This window comes from Gossypium hirsutum, chromosome A11 (assembly GCF_007990345.1).
Source record: "Gossypium hirsutum isolate 1008001.06 chromosome A11, Gossypium_hirsutum_v2.1, whole genome shotgun sequence".
In the NCBI taxonomy this organism is placed as follows: domain Eukaryota; kingdom Viridiplantae; phylum Streptophyta; class Magnoliopsida; order Malvales; family Malvaceae; genus Gossypium; species Gossypium hirsutum.
In genome coordinates this window covers 14,911,929-14,930,908 of record NC_053434.1, presented here as the reverse complement: position 1 = coordinate 14,930,908, position 18,980 = coordinate 14,911,929, and the positions used below count along the sequence as shown (strand labels likewise).

At 33.7% G+C, this 18,980-nt stretch overlaps 1 protein-coding gene and 1 pseudogene across 1 annotated transcript; one reads left to right on the top strand and one right to left on the bottom strand.

Annotated features, from left to right (window-relative positions):
- Nucleotides 1–12,497: 12,497 nt before the first annotated feature.
- Nucleotides 12,498–15,719, bottom strand: LOC107923047 (signal recognition particle 9 kDa protein-like; annotated as a pseudogene).
- A 1,801-nt stretch (nucleotides 15,720–17,520) lies between these two features.
- LOC107923231 (PRA1 family protein E) lies at nucleotides 17,521–18,419 on the top strand. The gene has a single exon (XM_016853444.2). It carries the CDS (start codon nucleotides 17,740–17,742, stop codon nucleotides 18,262–18,264), a length of 525 nt encoding a protein of 174 aa, XP_016708933.2. The 5' UTR covers nucleotides 17,521–17,739; the 3' UTR covers nucleotides 18,265–18,419.
- Nucleotides 18,420–18,980: the final 561 nt, after the last annotated feature.

Below are 18,980 nucleotides of genomic sequence, written 5' to 3'. Positions count from 1 at the left end.
GAATGTTGTGATTTATTTGCTTGTAAGCTTACTAAGCCTAGTGCTTAATCTCTTTATTTTCTTCTTCTTATAGTACTTATCTAGTCACTCGGGGATCGAAGGAAACGTCGGAGGCCGATCACACTATCAAAGAAATAACTCGGTATAATTAGACGTTTTGTTTTGTGTATGGCATGTATAGAAACTTAGCTACTTTTGGTATAATCTGAACAATGAATGATGTGTAAATACTTGCTAGTGATTAGCTAATAAAAATGGCCGATGATATGCATGTTTATTAATATGTATGATTGAATGGTGATTATCACATGAAAATTATGAAAAATGTGAAAGTAACCTAAAAACAGATTCAAGTAACAGAAATGACGTAACTTTGAAAAATCACTAAAAATTGTAGAAACATAGTTTGAAGATGAATAATATATTAAATTAAATCTTATTATGTCTATTTTCTTATGGAATAAGAAAAACAGGTAAAGGTATTATATTATATGATATATCTGAGTTTTAGTGAAACAGGGTCAGAACGATTTCTGGATCCCCTGTTTCAACTTTGGAAATTCACCATAAATTGTACAAAACTAATTAGAACGTTTACTTTATTTGGTTATAATCCTTGTTGAGTCTAGTTTTAAGAGAAACAAACGGCTTAGTTATATGAATTTTGTACAGGAAGAAACATGGTTCGTAGCAAGAGGAGGTTAGTGCAATCGAGTTTTGAAACAAGGGAAACTTTAACTAATAAACTGTACTAATTGGCCAAGTCAAAAATCTATGAAAAAATTAGTAGATAGATATATGAGTCTAGTTTCAGGAAAAATTTACGGATCTTAATTTTGAGTTTTGGAACTCAAGATATGAATTTTTAGGCGACTACGACGCAGAATGGCAGCACATTCCGAAAAGCTTAAATAAACAATTTAAAACTATTTAAGTGATAGATTAAGTTTAGTAATGCCTCGTGCTCGATTCTGGCAACAGTCTCGGGTAAGGAGTATTACATTTATTGGTATCAGAGCAGGTTTAGTCGGTTCTCGGAACAGTTAGTGTGAGAAAAAGTCTAGCTATACATGCCATACTTGTATTTTGATAGTGTGACGACTCCTGACAATTTTTTTTAATAAACATTTTGTTTTATAGTAATGGATCCCGGGCGAGCTGGTGATGATGATGTAGAAAGTAATGCGCCTGCTTCCACAGAAGGGGCAGCGCCATCTGAGAATAGGCCAGTAATAGTTGATCAAGGAGGAGTGACTCGAGAAGCTCTCTTCCGAGCTTTGAATGATTTGTTTGCCGAGTTCGTTCGTACGACTCTGGCAGTTAGACCTCCACCCCCTCATGATTCTCAGGCTACCCATGCAGCTCAAGCTTCCCCAATCACAGGTACAGTGGTAAGAGAAAAACCACCAGTTGATAGAATCAGGAAACAAGGGGCAGAAGAGTTCCGAGCAACAAAAGATGATGATGCAGAAAGAGCAGAATTTTGGTTAGAAAATACTATCAGAGTCTTTGACGAATTATCTTGTACACCCGAGGAGTGTATGAAATGTGTAGTATCACTTCTTAGAGACTCAGCCTACTACTGGTGGAAGACACTTGTATCAGTTGTACCGAAAGAGAGGGTCACTTGGGATTTCTTTCAGGAAGAATTTCGTAAAAAGTACATCAGTCAGAGGTTTATTGACCAGAAAAGAAAGGAATTCCTGGAATTGAAACAAGGCAATATGACGATGACCGATTATGAGCGTGAATTTGTCAGGCTCAATAAATATGCTCAAGAATGTGTGTCCACAGAGGCTATCATGTGTAAAAGGTTTGAGGATAGGTTAAATGATGATATCCGACTGTCAGTGGGTGTCCTAGAAATAAAAGAGTTCGTTATTTTAGTTGAGAGAGCCTGTAAGGCAGAGGAGCTATTAAAAAGAAAAGGTAAAGTTGAGACAGAGACACAAGATACAAAGAAGAGACAGATGAGCAGATCATTTCAGGCTACATCCAAGAGGCCCAAAGAGTTTTCTACCAGATTTAGCTTTTCGGCAGGGCAATCTAGTCAGAATAGAGGTAGCAGATTTAAGGATCCGAAGGCTCAGACCACCTCGACTACGAGTGTAGGTAATGTCAGACAGGGTAGATCAGGGTGTCCACGGTGTGGTAGACTTCATTATGGTCCTTGTCGGGCAGGCGAAAATGTTTGCTATAAATGTGGTGCTCCAGATCATTTTGTACGAGAATGTCCAGAAGTGGCTAGCCGAGAGGTAACACAGAGTGCTAGATCCGAAAATGCTCCTACTAGAGGCAGATCACCGAGGCAACTAGGAGTAGGAGCAAGTAACAGAGGTACCTCTAGAGATTCAGCTGTGAGACCAGATGTTAGAGCCCCTGCAAGGACTTATGCTATTCGTGCACGCGAAGAGGCATCCTCCCCCGATGTGATTACGGGTACATTTTCTCTACATGATATTAATGTCATTGCTCTGATTGATCCGGGTTCGACTCATTCTTATGTTTGTATGAAATTGATGCCTAGTATAAGTATGCCTATAGAATCTACAAAATTTGTGATTAAAGTATCGAATCCATTAGGCAAGCATGCATTAGTAGATAAAGTATGTAGAAATTGTCCTTTAATGATTAGAGGCTACTGTTTTCCGGCCGATCTCATGCTATTGCCATTTGATGAGTTTGATGTGATTCTTGGCATGGATTGGTTGACTACTCATGATGTGATAGTGAATTGTGGAAAGAAATTCATTGAGTTGAAATGTGAAAATGGTGAAATTCTTCGGGTTAATTCAGAAGAGCCAGATAGTTCATTTCCCATAATTTCTGTTATGTCTGCTCAGAAATACTTGAGAAAAGGGTATGAAGCTTATCTTGCTTTTGTGTTGAACACTAAAGATCCAGAATTGAAAATTGAATCAGTGCCTGTGGTATGTGAGTTTCCCGATGTGTTTCCGGAAGAACTACCAGGTTTGCCTCCTGTTAGAGAAGTTGAGTTTGGTATTGAGTTGATTCCAAGTACCACGCCCATTTCTATTGCTCCTTATAGAATGGCTCTATTGGAATTGAAAGAATTGAAAGCTCAGTTGCAGGAATTAACAGATAAAGGCTTTGTAAGACCTAGTAGTTCACCATGGGGTGCACCAGTGCTATTTGTGAAAAAAAAAGACGGATCGATGAGATTGTGCTTAGATTATCGGCAACTTAACAAGGTAACAGTAAAGAACAAGTATCCATTGCCTAGAATTGATGATTTGTTTGATCAATTGAAGGGAGCTACTGTGTTTTCCAAGATAGATTTGAGATCCGGATACTATCAGTTGCGAGTTAAAGAGTCAGATGTCCTAAAGACTGCTTTCCGGACTAGGTATGGTCATTATGAGTTCCTTGTGATGCCATTTGGCTTGACTAATGCTCCTGCCATTTTCATGGACTTAATGAACCGAATTTTTAGACCATACTTAGATAAGTTTGTAGTTGTGTTCATTGATGATATTTTGATTTATTCTCATGATGAGACTGGGCATGTAGAGCATTTGAGAACAGTTTTACAAATTCTGAGAGATAATCAGTTGTATGCCAAGTTCAGCAAAAGTGAGTTCTGGTTACGAGAAGTTGGATTTCTTGGACATATTGTCTCAGGTGAAGGTATTAAGGTTGATACGAGTAAGATTTCAGCCATTGTTTATTTGAAGCCTCCTAGAAATGTATCAGAAGTTAGAAGTTTTCTTGGTCTTGCCGGATATTATAGACGATTTGTGGAGGGATTTTCCATGATAGCTACCCCGTTGACGAGATTGCTACGGAAGGATGTTAAGTTTGAATGGACTGAGAAGTGCCAACAAAGTTTTGACAAGTTGAAGGCATTGTTGACGGAAGCTCCTATCTTAGTACAGCCGGAACCGGGTAAAGAATTTATGATTTACAGTGATGCATCCTTGAATGGGCTCGGTTGTGTACTCATGCAAGAAGGAAAGGTAATTGCTTATGCCTCTAGACAATTGAAGCCACATGAGAAAAATTATCCGACACATGATTTAGAGCTAGCTGCTATTGTATTTGCATTGAAGATTTGGAGACATTATTTGTATGGTGAAAGGTGCCGGATATTTACCGATCATAAAAGCTTGAAATACTTGATGACTCAAAAAGACTTGAATTTGAGGCAAAGAAGATGGTTGGAATTGCTTAAAGATTATGAGTTAGTGATTGATTATCACCCAGGTAAGGCAAATGTAGTTGCTGACGCTTTAAGCAGGAAACTTTTATTTACATTGCGAGCTTTGAATACCAATTTAGCCATGTCAGATGATAGTTCTATTTTAGCTGAATTTAGAGCTAAACCGGTATTTCTTGAAGAGATTTGTGAAGCTCAGAAAGATGATAATGAGTTACAAGCTAAAAGAGTTCAATGTGAGTCAGGCATAGAATCAGATTTCTGGATTGGTTCTGATGGTTGTTTGATGTTTAGAGACAGAATTTGTGTACCAAAGAATGATGAGCTTATTCGAAAGATTTTACAGGAAGCACATAGCAGTTCTTTATCTATTCATCCAGGCAGTACAAAAATGTATAATGATTTGAAGAAATTGTATTGGTGGGTAGGAATGAAAAGAGATATTTTAGAGTTTGTTTCTAGATGCTTGATTTGTCAACAGGTAAAGGCCGAACATCAGGTACCCTCAGGATTATTGCAACCTGTGCTAGTTCCGGAATGGAAATGGGAAGAGTTACTATGGATTTTGTGACAGGATTGCCGTTAACACTGAAAAAGAAAGATGCAGTATGGGTTGTGATTGATAAGCTAACTAAGTCGGCTCATTTTATCCCAATCCGTATGGATTATTCACTTGACAAGTTGGCCGAGTTATACATTTCAGAGATATTTAGACTACATGGAGTGCCATTATCGATCATTTCAGACAGAGATCCAAGGTTTACTTCACGGTTCTGGAAGAAGTTACAAGAGGCTTTAGGTACGAAGTTAAGTTTTAGTACGGCTTTTCACCCTCAGACCGATGGTCAGTCAGAGAGAGTTATTCAGGTACTTGAAGATATGCTTAGATGTTGTGTATTAGAATTTCAAGGTAGTTGGGAAAAATACTTACCATTGGTAGAGTTTGCCTACAATAATAGTTATCAGTCAAGTTTGAAGATGGCACCTTATGAAGCTTTGTATGGACGTAAATGCCGCACACCTTTATATTGGACAGAGCTTAAAGAAAGCCAGATTTACGGGGTTGATCTAGTTAAAGAAACAGAAGAAAAAGTGAAAGTTATCAGAAATTGTTTAAAAGCAGCTTCAGACAGGCAGAAGTCGTATGCAGATTTAAAAAGAAAAGAGATCGAATATCAAGTTGGTGACAAAGTTTTTTTGAAAGTATCCCCGTGGAAGAAAGTTCTCAGATTTGGCAAGAAAGGCAAACTAAGTCCACGTTTTATTGGACCGTTTGTAGTGATTGAGAGAGTCGGACCATTAGCATATCGGTTAGCTTTGCCGATTGAGTTAGAGAAGATTCATAATGTATTTCATGTGTCTATGCTACATCGTTATCGTTCAGATCCGTCACATGTGATTTCTCAGACAGAGGTTGAGATTCAGCCAGACATGACTTACGGTGAAGAACCGGTAAAGATTCTAGCTCGAGAGGTAAAGCAATTAAGGAACAAAAGTATTGTACTTGTGAAAGTACTATGGAATAGACATAGGGTAGACGAGGCTACATGGGAACCCGAAGAGGTTATGCGAAAACAGTACCCATATCTTTTCACAGGTATGATTTTCGGGACGAAAATCCCTAAAGGGGGGAGAAATGTAACATTCCGAAATAAGGCCTAAACAGAACAGTGGTTGCGAAACCACAAATCCGAGGTAGAAAAAATTTTATTTTATTATTATTTTGAGGTTCATGGTATGATTACATGATTGTGCGAAAATTTCGTGATAAAATTCTATGCATAAAGTGCTTAAGTTGAGGTTAGGGACTAAATCGAATAATTTGCAAAACTTGCATTCTAGAAGTTTTTAGTATGAAATTATTTTGGAATATTAATTAGGAGATCTTAAATGGTAATTTGACCAATTTTAAGTTCATGGACAAAATTAGGACATGGAAGGAATTTTTGAAAGTTTAGTAAGGAGGGGTATTTTGGTCATTTGGTTATTAACATTAATAAAAAGGTAAAAAGATGATAAAATTGTATCATCTTCTTCAAGTTACCAGCCGAACCTTACCTCTCTCCATAGCTGGGGTTTCTTCAACTTTCAAGCTTTATAGTAAGTGATTCCAAGCCCCGTTTTTAATGATCTTTACGTTTTTTAAGTCCCGGTAGCTCGATAAAGCTTATGCTAGCAATAATTTAAGTTAGGAATCAAATTTGGAAAAATACCCATAGGTGAAATTTGTGTATTTTGATGTTTTATGATGGAATATGAGGCTTTAAATTATGTTAGACAACTTGTGCTACTTGGTTTTAAGTGAAAACGAGTAAAAAGGCTTAATCGGTAAAAATACCTAATAGTCATAAGTACATGTTAGTGTGTGAATTTGATGTTGTCATAGAAGGGAAAAATGATCAGTATGTCATAAAACATAAGAAAATAGGATGAAGTTTAATTTACGAGCCTTGGGGCAAAAGTGAAAATATGTGAAAGTTTAGGGGCAAAAATGTGATTTTGCCAAAGTTTGAGTAAAGGGTTGTTTTGATAAATATTGATATTAAATAAGCTAAATTTGCTATTATAGATCAAGAAGAGTGAAATTCGAGAGTAGATCGGGGAAAAGAAAAAGTAAAGGACTAAATTGTAAACTTTAGTCACATTTTGTATCGAGGTAAGTTTACAGTAAATAAATGCAATATTCTTTTATTTTACATTATTATTGTCAATTTCCAGCATTTATATATTTATGTTATGAAAATATTTAAAGTCGAATTTAAGGTGAAGTGACAGAGGAAAAGTGTTAGAAAGCCCCAGTTGAACCCTAGGAATGTTAGGATATTAGGGTTGATAGGACAGAACAGAAATGAGCCATGTAAGTCCATATTAGAAATATGGCTTTGGAGACAGGATTGAGCCATGTAAGTCCATATTATATATGGCATTGGAGACAGGAATAATTCATGTAAGTCCATGTCAAAGACATGGCATTGGCAGGGTATTGATAGACAGGAATGACCCTAGTATCCTTAGTATTCCGAGTGGTTCAACGGGTTAGAATACGAGTTAAATTACAGTGAATTAACAGCAAAGGAAAAGTAGATTATATTTATGAAAAAGGAAAGGTCAGGTAAGAAAGAAGGTAAGGGAATAAAGAAGAAGATAGAAATTGAGAAGTAAAGAAATTTATGATGTTAGATGATATTATGCATAATTATCCATTATGTTGAATGTTGTGATTTATTTGCTTGTAAGCTTACTAAGCCTAGTGCTTAATCTCTTTATTTCTTCTTCTTATAGTACTTATCTAGTCACTCGGGGATCGAAGGAAACGTCGGAGGCCGATCACACTATCAAAGAAATAACTCGGTATAATTAGACGTTTTGTTTTGTGTATGGCATGTATAGAAACTTAGCTACTTTTGGTATAATCTGAACAATGAATGATGTGTAAATACTTGCTAGTGATTAGCTAATAAAAATGGCCGATGATATGCATGTTTATTAATATGTATGATTGAATGGTGATTATCACATGAAAATTATGAAAAATGTGAAAGTAACCTAAAAACAGATTCAAGTAACAGAAATGACGTAACTTTGAAAAATCACTAAAAATTGTAGAAACATAGTTTGAAGATGAATAATATATTAAATTAAAGCTTATTATGTCTATTTTCTTATGGAATAAGAAAAACAGGTAAAGGTATTATATTATATGATATATCTGAGTTTTAGTGAAACAGGGTCAGAGCGATTTCTGGATCCCCTGTTTCAACTTTGGAAATTCACCATAAATTGTACAAAACTAATTAGAACGTTTACTTTATATGGTTATAATCCTTGTTGAGTCTAGTTTTAAGAGAAACAAACGGCTTAGTTATATGAATTTTGTACAGGAAGAAACATGGTTCGTAGCAAGAAGAGGTTAGTGCAATCGAGTTTTGAAACAAGGGAAACTTTAACTAATAAACTGTACTAATTGGCCAAGTCAAAAATCTATGAAAAAAATTAGTAGATAGATATATGAGTCTAGTTTCAGGAAAAATTTACGGATCTTAATTTTGAGTTTTGGAACTCAAGATATGAATTTTTAGGCCACTACGACGCAGAATGGCAGCACATTCCGAAAAGCTTAAATAAACAATTTAAAACTATTTAAGTGATAGATTAAGTTTAGTAATGCCTCGTGCTCGATTCTGGCAACAGTCTCGGGTAAGGAGTATTACAAATATAGTGCAAGTAAGTTGACATTAGTCTTCAACTATCACACTGGAAAATGAAAAAGGAATTAAACACATGTAATTAGTAGCAATAAAGTTGATAAAAGCATTAAAGCATGAGTAATTCACAAAGGAATAAATGCATCCATCCCTATGCTATTTCCACTTTTCTAACCAACTTTTTACTTTTTTTTTTATCATACTAAATCTAAACCATAAAAGTAAAAGCATAGTTATGGATGTAGGAAACCCTTTTTAAGTTTATATTTAATGATTTTTTTCATATATTTTTAAAGGAATAAATACGAGAATTTTTAAAATGCGAATTAAAACTATTTATTTTAATCAAATGGCTAAAATTATTTTTATTCTTATTTTAAAAGTTTTTACTATAATTACCACCAATAAATATAAAAAATGATAAATTTGGTAATCCAACAATATTTATTATAATAGGCTCATTTGCTAAACTTTGCAACATTTAATAAAATTTTTAAACATATGATAATTTAATTCTTATATAAAAATATAATTAAAATATTGAATTATTTGAGAAATTATATAAATTATGAAAAATAATCAAATAATTAAAAATTTCATGTCACAAAAAAAATTACGTCAACAAATATATGAACACATCAAAATTACGAAAAATGAATTATTAACGTGTAAAAAATTATATAAATTAAAAAATAAATATACAACTCAAATACCTGTTTTTTATTTTTTCATTATATTGAATCACTATGCCAAATTATATAAAACTATGTTATGACTCACAACATGATATAAAACAACAAATTACTCTCTAAATAATAAAAATAAGGCTTATCCAAAAAAAATCTTCCAAAAGAACTTAAACTTCCTCAACGAAGGGAAATTAGGCTATCCCAAGATTGTTTTCGTGGACCAAAAATCAAAATTAACATATTAATAGTTAATGTCATAATTGCCCTTCACATATAATTATGATTATAATTCTGTTAGTTGTCTCCAAATGAAAGCGTCTTAATTCCAAATTCTGGAATTCTATAACTTTAGGAACAACTTTGAATTAGGGGTATGGATAGTAAACACCTTGAGAATCAGAATTTTCATCATCATCGTAGCATCTTTTTCTTTTTGACGGCTATTGCATGGTGAAATCCTTACTTTTTCTTTAATCCACATTTGGCTATCTTTCATTGCAAAATATTCTTCATAAAAGTCTGTTTCTTGTACAACTAACCCAATCTTCATCCAATTCGTGGTCCATTTCTCATTTATTTATGCAGATAAAAGATATTGAAGCACCCAAATATATATATATATATATATTAGTTTTACTAAGTGGAGGTTGAATTTGTTGAGGAAAAAGTCCGCGAACTATTGTTAGTTAAGTATCAATAGATTTATCCTTAAATTTGATTTTGGGTCAAGATATTTATGTTAAATTTTATTTTTCAAGTTTTGTTTTTCAACTTTGTCGAGAGCATAAGAAGATATTGGATTCACCGAACTTCCTCTTCACCTATTAAGAAAAATGTTAACATTCTCTTAGCAAGAATTTGAACCAACATGGCATTTATAGTAAGATAGATGCCACTTGTCCTAGAAAATATTGAGGGATTTGTTAACCTTTATCACGAGACAATTTGTATGCTCCTCCCCAGATGAGTCAGGCCTCCCCCTCACTAAGTTTTATCCCAAACTTTAAAATATTAGCCTTGTTTTGGGATGACAAAAAAAAAAAAGAAAAAAAATCCACATTTGGTGGCTTTCGATTTGGCCTGACTTAATAAGATATTTAAAATAAATCAAGTGAGACGAGTTTAGGAAAAACCCGCTCTGCTAGCTTCGAAATAATTATCAAAATACCTTTTTTGAAATGAAATTTTGAAATAAACCAAGGCAGTGTGAATTTAGAAAAAAAAAAAAAAACCCATCCTACCCCAATATAATTACCAAAATTCCTTTTATATATAAACTCAACAGTATAAAAGAGCACAAGCCTCGTATTGACACCCAATGATCAGCTCAAACTCTATTGATATAATTTCACTTTCTTTTAATTTGTAATTTAACTTTGTACTAAATGTATATATAATAATAAAAATTTTATCAACATTTGCTTTTAACATAATTATATCTAAAAAAATATTAATATTATCATGAAAAAAAATTAAAAATATCATTCTATTTTGATTAAAAATATAAAAAAATTTGTTGTTTATCAAGTCAGATATAGTTTTACTGATTGAGTCTTAATTCGATTGATATGAATATTGTTTTAATGTAGGAGGATTTGGGTTCAAGTGCACTGATTTATGGGTTGGAAAAGGGTTATGGATAATTCCAGGTATTATATCAAAAATAGTAGATATGATTAGAACCTATAATGAGATTGTTAAAAAAAATCATATATATTTTAATTTATGCTTTTGGCTTTTATAAAAGTTTGAGATGAAATTTTAAAATTGTCCCCTCATTTATAAAAGCATATAATTTGATTGATTTATTTTAAATTGTAAATATTAAATATATATATTGAGTGTATGATTATCTTATTTCTTGAAATGTATTATATATTTGAATTTATAAAGATTATGCTTGTATAAACTATAATCTATATCAATGGAGTGTTAATTATCGTTGCAATTATAGTAATGAGGAAAATACTTTGGGCATGGTTATGCACATTTTTTATTTGATTTAAGGATTAAAGAGATACTATTAATAGATATAGTATTAAAAAATATATAATTTATATATTTAAATTAAAATTTATAAGTAATTTATATTAATTAGTGAATTGCGTATAGTCGAGTCTGATTTGGCGGTATGTAATCACCATTTTAGGCGTAACATAATGGTTTATTGATTATTATAATTTAGGAGTTCCAAAACCAGAAGTTCTCCTCCCAAACATACCATCTTCCTATAAAGAAATAAAGCGGCATTTTGTCTCAGCTTATACCCACCAAAAACATCCCCTCCATCTTTCCCTCTTATTGGAGGAATATTTTCTCCAACTTTTTTTCCCCTACTCTGCTCCTTGGCTTTTTCAAATAGTTAGTGAGGAAAAGTAAAGAGAGTGTTGTTGGGATTTCACATGCCTTTTTTTAATCGTCACATGGATTTTTTTTTCTAAAGCGAAATAAAGCAAACAAGTGTATTGGGATCTGAGGAGAGCCGAGTAAGAGCATGGAGCATGATTAGAGTTTGCCTTAGGTTTTCTTTTGCTTTTCTTTTGCATGGGTTTGTCTTTTGGCCTCTTGGCATTTAAGTTGCTCTTTTTGAATGAACTTCAGCAGTGAAAGGAGACGAGAAACCTTGGGAGAAAAAAGTCTTGTCTGTCCCCCACCCCACCCATTAATTTTTTTTTTTTAAAAAAAAGGGCCGACTGTTCCTCCTTTAAAATGTAGTACTAGTAGAGACCAAGATTTGATGGGTCATCCAAATATTGTCTGCTTGTTACTAAAAACGTTTGCATGAAAGGTATGGTATGTTTAGGAATGAATTTCATTATACTGTTCTCATTCCATCAACCTCATGCATGCTTTATTCGAATTGTGATTATTAAACAACAAACAGCCCCAACGTACGAGTCTCTGAGATATGCTTGCAAAGGCCGAGAGAAGAGAGAAGAGACCCACTTCACAACTTAGTGAACGCTGAGTAACTTCATGAACGTCACTTGTGCCTCGCGGCTTATGAGTATGAACTGAGTTCGGCAGAGAAGGATAAAACACAAGCGGCATAGATATTGACTACACATTCACACTCGTGTGCAGTGAGTACACAGTTATGTGCCAATGCTGGATAGCGAAAAAGAGAAAAAGGGATTTTGGATCTGGCCCCCTTTTGCAGTGCGTAAACATTTGGAGGAGGTGTTTCTTAGGGGTTCGCAATTACTCCATACCACGCTTCAATTAATGAGATGATATCATATGATTTAGATGGAGAATCGTGTAGTATTCAACTTCAAGTGTCTACACTCCACACCCTGGCGAGATGGTCCACCGCCCACTCTGCTTTTCCACACATGTTTAGCTATGGATTGAGAGTTTAACTCCCACCCACCATAGTTATAATTGTACACTTGTAGCTTACTCTACAAAAGGTGAATCAGAAAATAAGGAATGTTCTTTAAATTTCTTTCAGGAAAATTTTGACAATCCCAGCATTTTCAAATCGTAAGTCACAAAATTCCTCTAAAATTCATCGAGTCCAATCACGTTTGCTCAAAGCCATTTATATGTCTACCAGCAAATCAAGCTATTGTTTTCTTCCCCTTCCTTTCTTCACCAGCTGTGCTTCCTGTTCTTTCCCTGTAATTTCTGACATGTCCACTGCATCAGAAGGAAGAACGGTACCAGTTAGTCCACATACAAAACTATGCACTGATAAATGATTAAAGGATATGTAGGGAAGTTTTGTTCATAACAGTAATCCATAGGACCACCACGGGATTTCCAGTATCTTATCCAAATTTCTTGATTATGGATTCTCTGTATGTCAAAGATACTCCAAGCCATTTTCTGTACACTTTAAATTTAAGATATTTAAGGGACAACTACTAGCAGGAATATGGACATCCTAGCAAAAAGCAATTGGCTACATAAATTATCATCCCCAAACCTTTCTTTTTCTCTTCCCCCCCCCCCCTTTTCTTTATTGGGCTCTTAGAGAGGATTAAGTTTGAATAGCATGCTGCCACTTGATCTTCATCCAAAAATTGATGATTTGTGCGTGCTATATATTCAACATAGAAAAGCTATTCTTATTACAAAGATAAGAAAAAACAATACCATCTGGTCCCCGAGCCATCAAAGTGAAGAATATATTGTTCAGTTTCTCCATCTTCCTTGCGTCCTGTGCTTGATCTGTCTTGAACTTGAGGCACTGATAACATGTCAAATAGTTCATCATGAGCAAACCACGGGGCATATAGCATAAACAAATCAAGATGCCATGCACCTCATTCAAAAGTCTGAAGGTTACAACCTATTAATACTTTACCTAAAAAATTCCAAGACAAAAGAGACAGTAGAAGATTAAAACAAAAAACGTTAACTAAATACAGGTACACTAGTTATGAATATCATATTTACTGAGATGATAGACGACCGGAAAGGCACGAAGAGGGAGACAGAAGCAGAATCGAGATCTAATTGTCATTGTCTGATATTTGCCTACCAAGCTGATTATAGTTATACTACTTTTACAAGTGATCCCTCAATTAACTTGAGCCTTTAAAATAATCCAAAAGCTAATAGCGGCAGCCTGCAGGTTCCAATTAGGCTCTTAAACATTCAACTTGAGTTATTTGAGCAACCTGGGGTTCTTATCTACTGCATCCTTCACCACATGTCCATATCTAACCATAGCCATCACAGCACATTGGACCTTAGGACTAAGTTCTAAACCTAAAAACTGAAGACGATTGAGCAGACTTCAATTATGCTCTTGCATCATTTAACCTGGAGATATTCAGATCAGAATGAACAATTGACCCTTTTCTGCCATCAAATCCTCAATCCTCAAAATGTAACTAACCTTTAAAACATAGAAGTTATAAGGATGTATGTTCAGATAACTGATCACCCAATGACACATAGGTCAGATACAACTGGCAGAGTTAAATTTTTATACCTTTATCACCTTTCAATTCATGATTTCAAGTATAGACTAATACATGCAGGTTAAAGAAATCAATTTAACACTCAAACTTATCTGAAGAAAACTGAGCAATTCAGATTTCATAGAAAGAAAGTATAACATTAAGGATTTTGCAAGATCTCAAAACAAGGAAAGACTCGAGTCACATGGAATATTTCACTCATATAATACAAAATTTCATCAGTAGCGCCAAACTGCATCACTTCAACAGTTAATGCTAATCTCATAGAAACAAATTCCTAAAGATCTTTGAAAGGAATCCTAACCTTGCTCTTCCAGCCAAGAGTTTTGAGGAAAACTGACAAACATAGAATATGAGCACTCCCAAAATTCACTCATGCATCATCATTCCTTATGAAATAGTCAAATGTGCAACAATATTTCTCTAATTTGGAGCCAGAAATGGAAGAAAGAATACAGTATCAGTGTTATTTCTTCTGTATAGCCTAGATAGCTTGGCTCAAAAAAATATAGGAAAGTAGGAACCTAAGAAGCTATGTTACTCCAGCTCTTCGTTTTTTCTTAAAGTATCTGTCTCTCACACTGTGTCTAATCGCATATTCTCCAAATACATTGAAAAGATTTTAAAAAATTAAACATACCCACATAAGACACATTCCTGAATCCTGGCACATCCAAGTCCAAGTAACATAACTAAGAAGAAACTTTACCAGGGGGCCGTACGGACAATGTTCATAAGGCTATTTCAAGAAACCTAGGTCTTCCACTATCTTTGATCAACAGTTTTGCTTTGCCGATTTCTTTTTCCCTCAACAACGTGATCATGCCATCAAATTCCTTACTAAGAAACAATAAAGAAACAGAAAAAAAAAAAAGAAGAAAGAAAAGAAAAGAAAGAAAGAATAGGAAATCATTGCTGCAATTTCAGCAAGAAAGCTAAAAGAGATATAATGTGAAGTACGTTATCCGCATAAAGCATATGAGCAAATTCATTCAAGGAAAACAGATGTTCAGATTCTGACACATTTCCTTAATTAATCCCAAATCTAACCTAATTCTGTGGGAATAAACATCGATTTAACACTTCACCATAACAATGGAATCAATCAAAGCCAACCACATAAACAATTAAGGAAACTCAATTCATACCTCTTTGTTATCAGTAACCTTCAAAACCAATTTGCCATCACAATGTCGGTACTTCATGCAATACCGCGTCTAGATTCCCCCGATCCAAATCCAGAAAAATGAACCCCAAAAAGAAAATAGGTAAAAATCATATCTGAAACTTAGAAAATCAAGAAATATAAACCAGCCCGAAACTTTCCTTATTATATAACAACAATGATAATTCATAGAGTAGGGCATAGAGCAAAGGAGGGAGAGTAAAGTTAACATACAGATTCAGGATCGGCACTGGAACAACTGTACAGTTCTCTCGACAAATTCGTCCCACGATGTTATATAAACCATAGCGACGTCAATCCGAGAACAAGCGAATTTCAGTGTGCAGATCGTCGTCAGACTCAGAGTTTTTCCTTTAAATGATATTTTCCCGTTTTAGCGGGGGGTCTTGAAATGCCGGATTTTGGGTACTACAAATATTGCGGTCAAAGGTCAGTGTTTAACCAATAGAGCTCGCCTCGAGTACACAGAAAACATACAACAGTGTGTGTGGGACCGACTAATATCAGCAAAACGCTGCGTTTTGAATTTATTAAAAATCCGATGCGTTGTCCGAGAAAAGGTTAGCCAGAAGGAATATTTTTTGAGGTAGCGAACGAGCAGGTTGGATTTCGAAATTTCTCTGAGCTTTAGTTTTGATAAATTTTTTAAGTTGATTTATTGGATACATTAATATTGATTTTCACTGATAATTAAAGAAGAAGAAATGTGTCATTTTACTGTTTATCCGCGTGTCATATTTGTACTCAAAATAGTTAATGTGAAAACCATAATAATGGTGGGTAATATCATCTCTTTTTACTATTTAGGTAATTTTTTAAAGTTAATTTGATGTATACATCAATATTCACATAGTTAAACACTTTTTTATGTCAACCGAATAATTGTTAAGAATATATAAATATTATTTTCTTTGTGGAGAGATTTAATCTCATTTTTAAAATTTATAATTATTATTCTTCTACAAATGTTTTCAATCTTTCACTCAATCTATTAAAATAAGAGTGTATTGTTGTTTTTTAAAAAAGCTATCTGTTAAAATTGATCTCCACATGACTAATTGGCAGTAAATATATGATCTTCACTCACAAGCGCTCCTCAAGTTTTGCTTCCAACTATCCTAATTCATTGTTTTCCATTACCATTTTTAAGATTCACGGCTTTCTATCTCACATATATTTAGTACTTAGAATATGGCATCTAGCCATTTAATTTCAATCAATCTCCTTTTCACTTAATCAACATCTTACTTTTATAGAATTTACATAAAAAATTAAATATTTAAAAATCGAGTGAAAAGGGGGGATTGATGTATAAAATTATTGACTATGTGACTCAATATCATATCCTACCAACTTAATAAATGTGCCTTGAAACGATCATGATTTTTCTAACAAATACAACATTTCATTTCATTGCAAAATAGAGATAGTTGGTGAGAGGATCATATCGGCAAATAACAAAGCACCCTAGAAAGGGATGGATCATATATGACTGATATAACAATGTATTGAATTAGCTTACATATTTACTATTTCCACCTGTCTAGGTATTGAGAGAGTAGCATGGTTGTTGGCAGATCCAATGAAGTTGAAGAGGGTTAGCTATCGCTCCTGTTTTCATTGAATCAACCGGGTGTTGATAACTATAAAAGTAGAACTATTGGAATCATTGTCCTTAATTTTTATGTTTTATGTTTTGGGTGCTAAAACTAAAATTAAATGAATGGGAATACAACCCCTTTATTTCATTTTATTTTTTCTATAGAAAATGATAGATTAAAAGATATTTAATTCTATCATTTGAGTGTTTCGCATATTAAAATTATGACGTTTATGACGTGCACAGATAAAATAAAAAAATTTAAAAAATTGCTTAAATTAAAATTAAGGATTTTAATGGGTAAACAGGTTATTTAATTATAAAACAAGTATAAAAATTAAAAGGGAAATAATGATAAATTTAACTCTTAATGTTTATATTTTTTTTTATCAATATGACCCTTATTCTTTTTATTTTAGTTAAATTTAGCTATCAATTTTTTAAAAAAGAGTTGAAATGATTTTTTTAACGAGAATATATATTAGTTAAAATGTTAAATTTTTAAACATGATAGTTCACGTGTACTCCATACTAATTTTTATATTTTTTAATTTTAACTTTTTTATAATTTCTAAATTATTTATTAACATGACAAATAAAATAAATAGTCTCACTTTAACTAATATGCTTAAAAGTTAAAGTTTTAACTATCATTTTCTTTTAAAGAAAAGTAATTTGGTTCTCTTTTGAAAGTTCAATGACCAACTCAGAAAAAAGATAAAAAGGCTAAATTGACAAATATATAAATATTGAGGATTAGTTTATCATTACGCCATTTAAAAAGAACATACTGGTTTGAGGGATTTTTCTGTGATATATTAGTCAAAAGTAAACTTCCTAAATAAAACTACCATGATCTTAAAAAAATAAAAATAAAAGCTCAAAGGTTCTCTCTATCTCTTCACGAGGTCTCTTTTACTGCAATCAGATATTTGGTTAACGTCAGCAATGACCTCGCAATCCCCACCCACAATGGCGTTCTTCGCACGCGCCACCCACTCTGCCTTCACCCGTCGCCCGTGGCGCGAGTTCCTTTCCTTCACATCATTCGCTACCCCATTATCATCCGGCGACGCTGCCGCTCGCATGAAGCGAAACCTGAACTACTTCCGCGTTAACTACTCCATGCTAATCCTGGCGGTCCTCTTCCTCGGCCTCCTATGGCACCCAATCTCCATGATTGTCTTCTTGGTCGTATTCGTGGCTTGGTTCTTCCTCTATTTTTTCCGAGGAGATCCCTTGTACATTCTCAACCGTCCGATAGACGACCGCCTCGTGCTGGCGATCCTCGGCGTAATTACGATCGTAGCTCTGGTTCTCACCGACGTTTGGTTGAACGTGTTGGTTTCGATTTTGGTGGGAGATTTGACCGTGGGACCACACGCTGCGTTGAGGGGAACGGAGGATTTGTACTCGGGTGGAGCGGAGGGTAGCAATGAGGGGCTGGTTTCGGTTGTGGGCAGCCCTTGCTAATTAGTCATTTAAAGGTGAACTGATTCTTTGCTATTGTATCAAGCTGCTTTCATTTGATAATTACACCTTTCATTTTCCCTTTGTTAATATGGGTTTTGTTAGGATTTGGCATTTGGCCTTTTTGTCTTTTAAGTAATAAGTTTGGATTTGGTGTCTCTACTATTGCACGCAACTTTATCCATCTGGATTCCAAAACTGTGAGTATGGTAAGATACTATGAATCCCTCCCATTTCTCTATATTTTAAAATTATAAATTCTTAATATTCTAAATTTTAAATTTTAAATAAAAAAATATAGTTACCTGATCACCAATGGAGTAGTAAAGCTAATTGCATCTTTAAAAAAAAACATAAATTAAATTTTGGAGACAATATAATTAAAAAATAGTTATAAATCTCGGATGGACATTTTAAACATGATGAGAGGAATTTTTTTATTTTAGTGCAGTTAGCTAATTCCCAATTATACCTTTTTTTTCCTTTTTGATAAATATATACTTTCATATCTATTGAAATATTTTATTTTTTTTCCTCAAGAAAAGAAATAACAAAAGTTTATTGAGTTTTAGTTGAGAAGAGTTATGTTGACTTATTTTACCGATATGGTACAGGTTTCAAGTTAATAAATATACTTTATTTTTAAATTTATTATAAAAAAAACGACAGATAAAATGTTTTAAAATTGGATTAAAAAACAAATAAGTGAATATTAGAGA

Coding starts and splice junctions, on each gene's coding strand:
- LOC107923231 (XM_016853444.2), top strand. CDS start 17,740: ATGACCTCGCAATCCCCACCCACAATGGCGTTCTTCGCACGCGCCACC.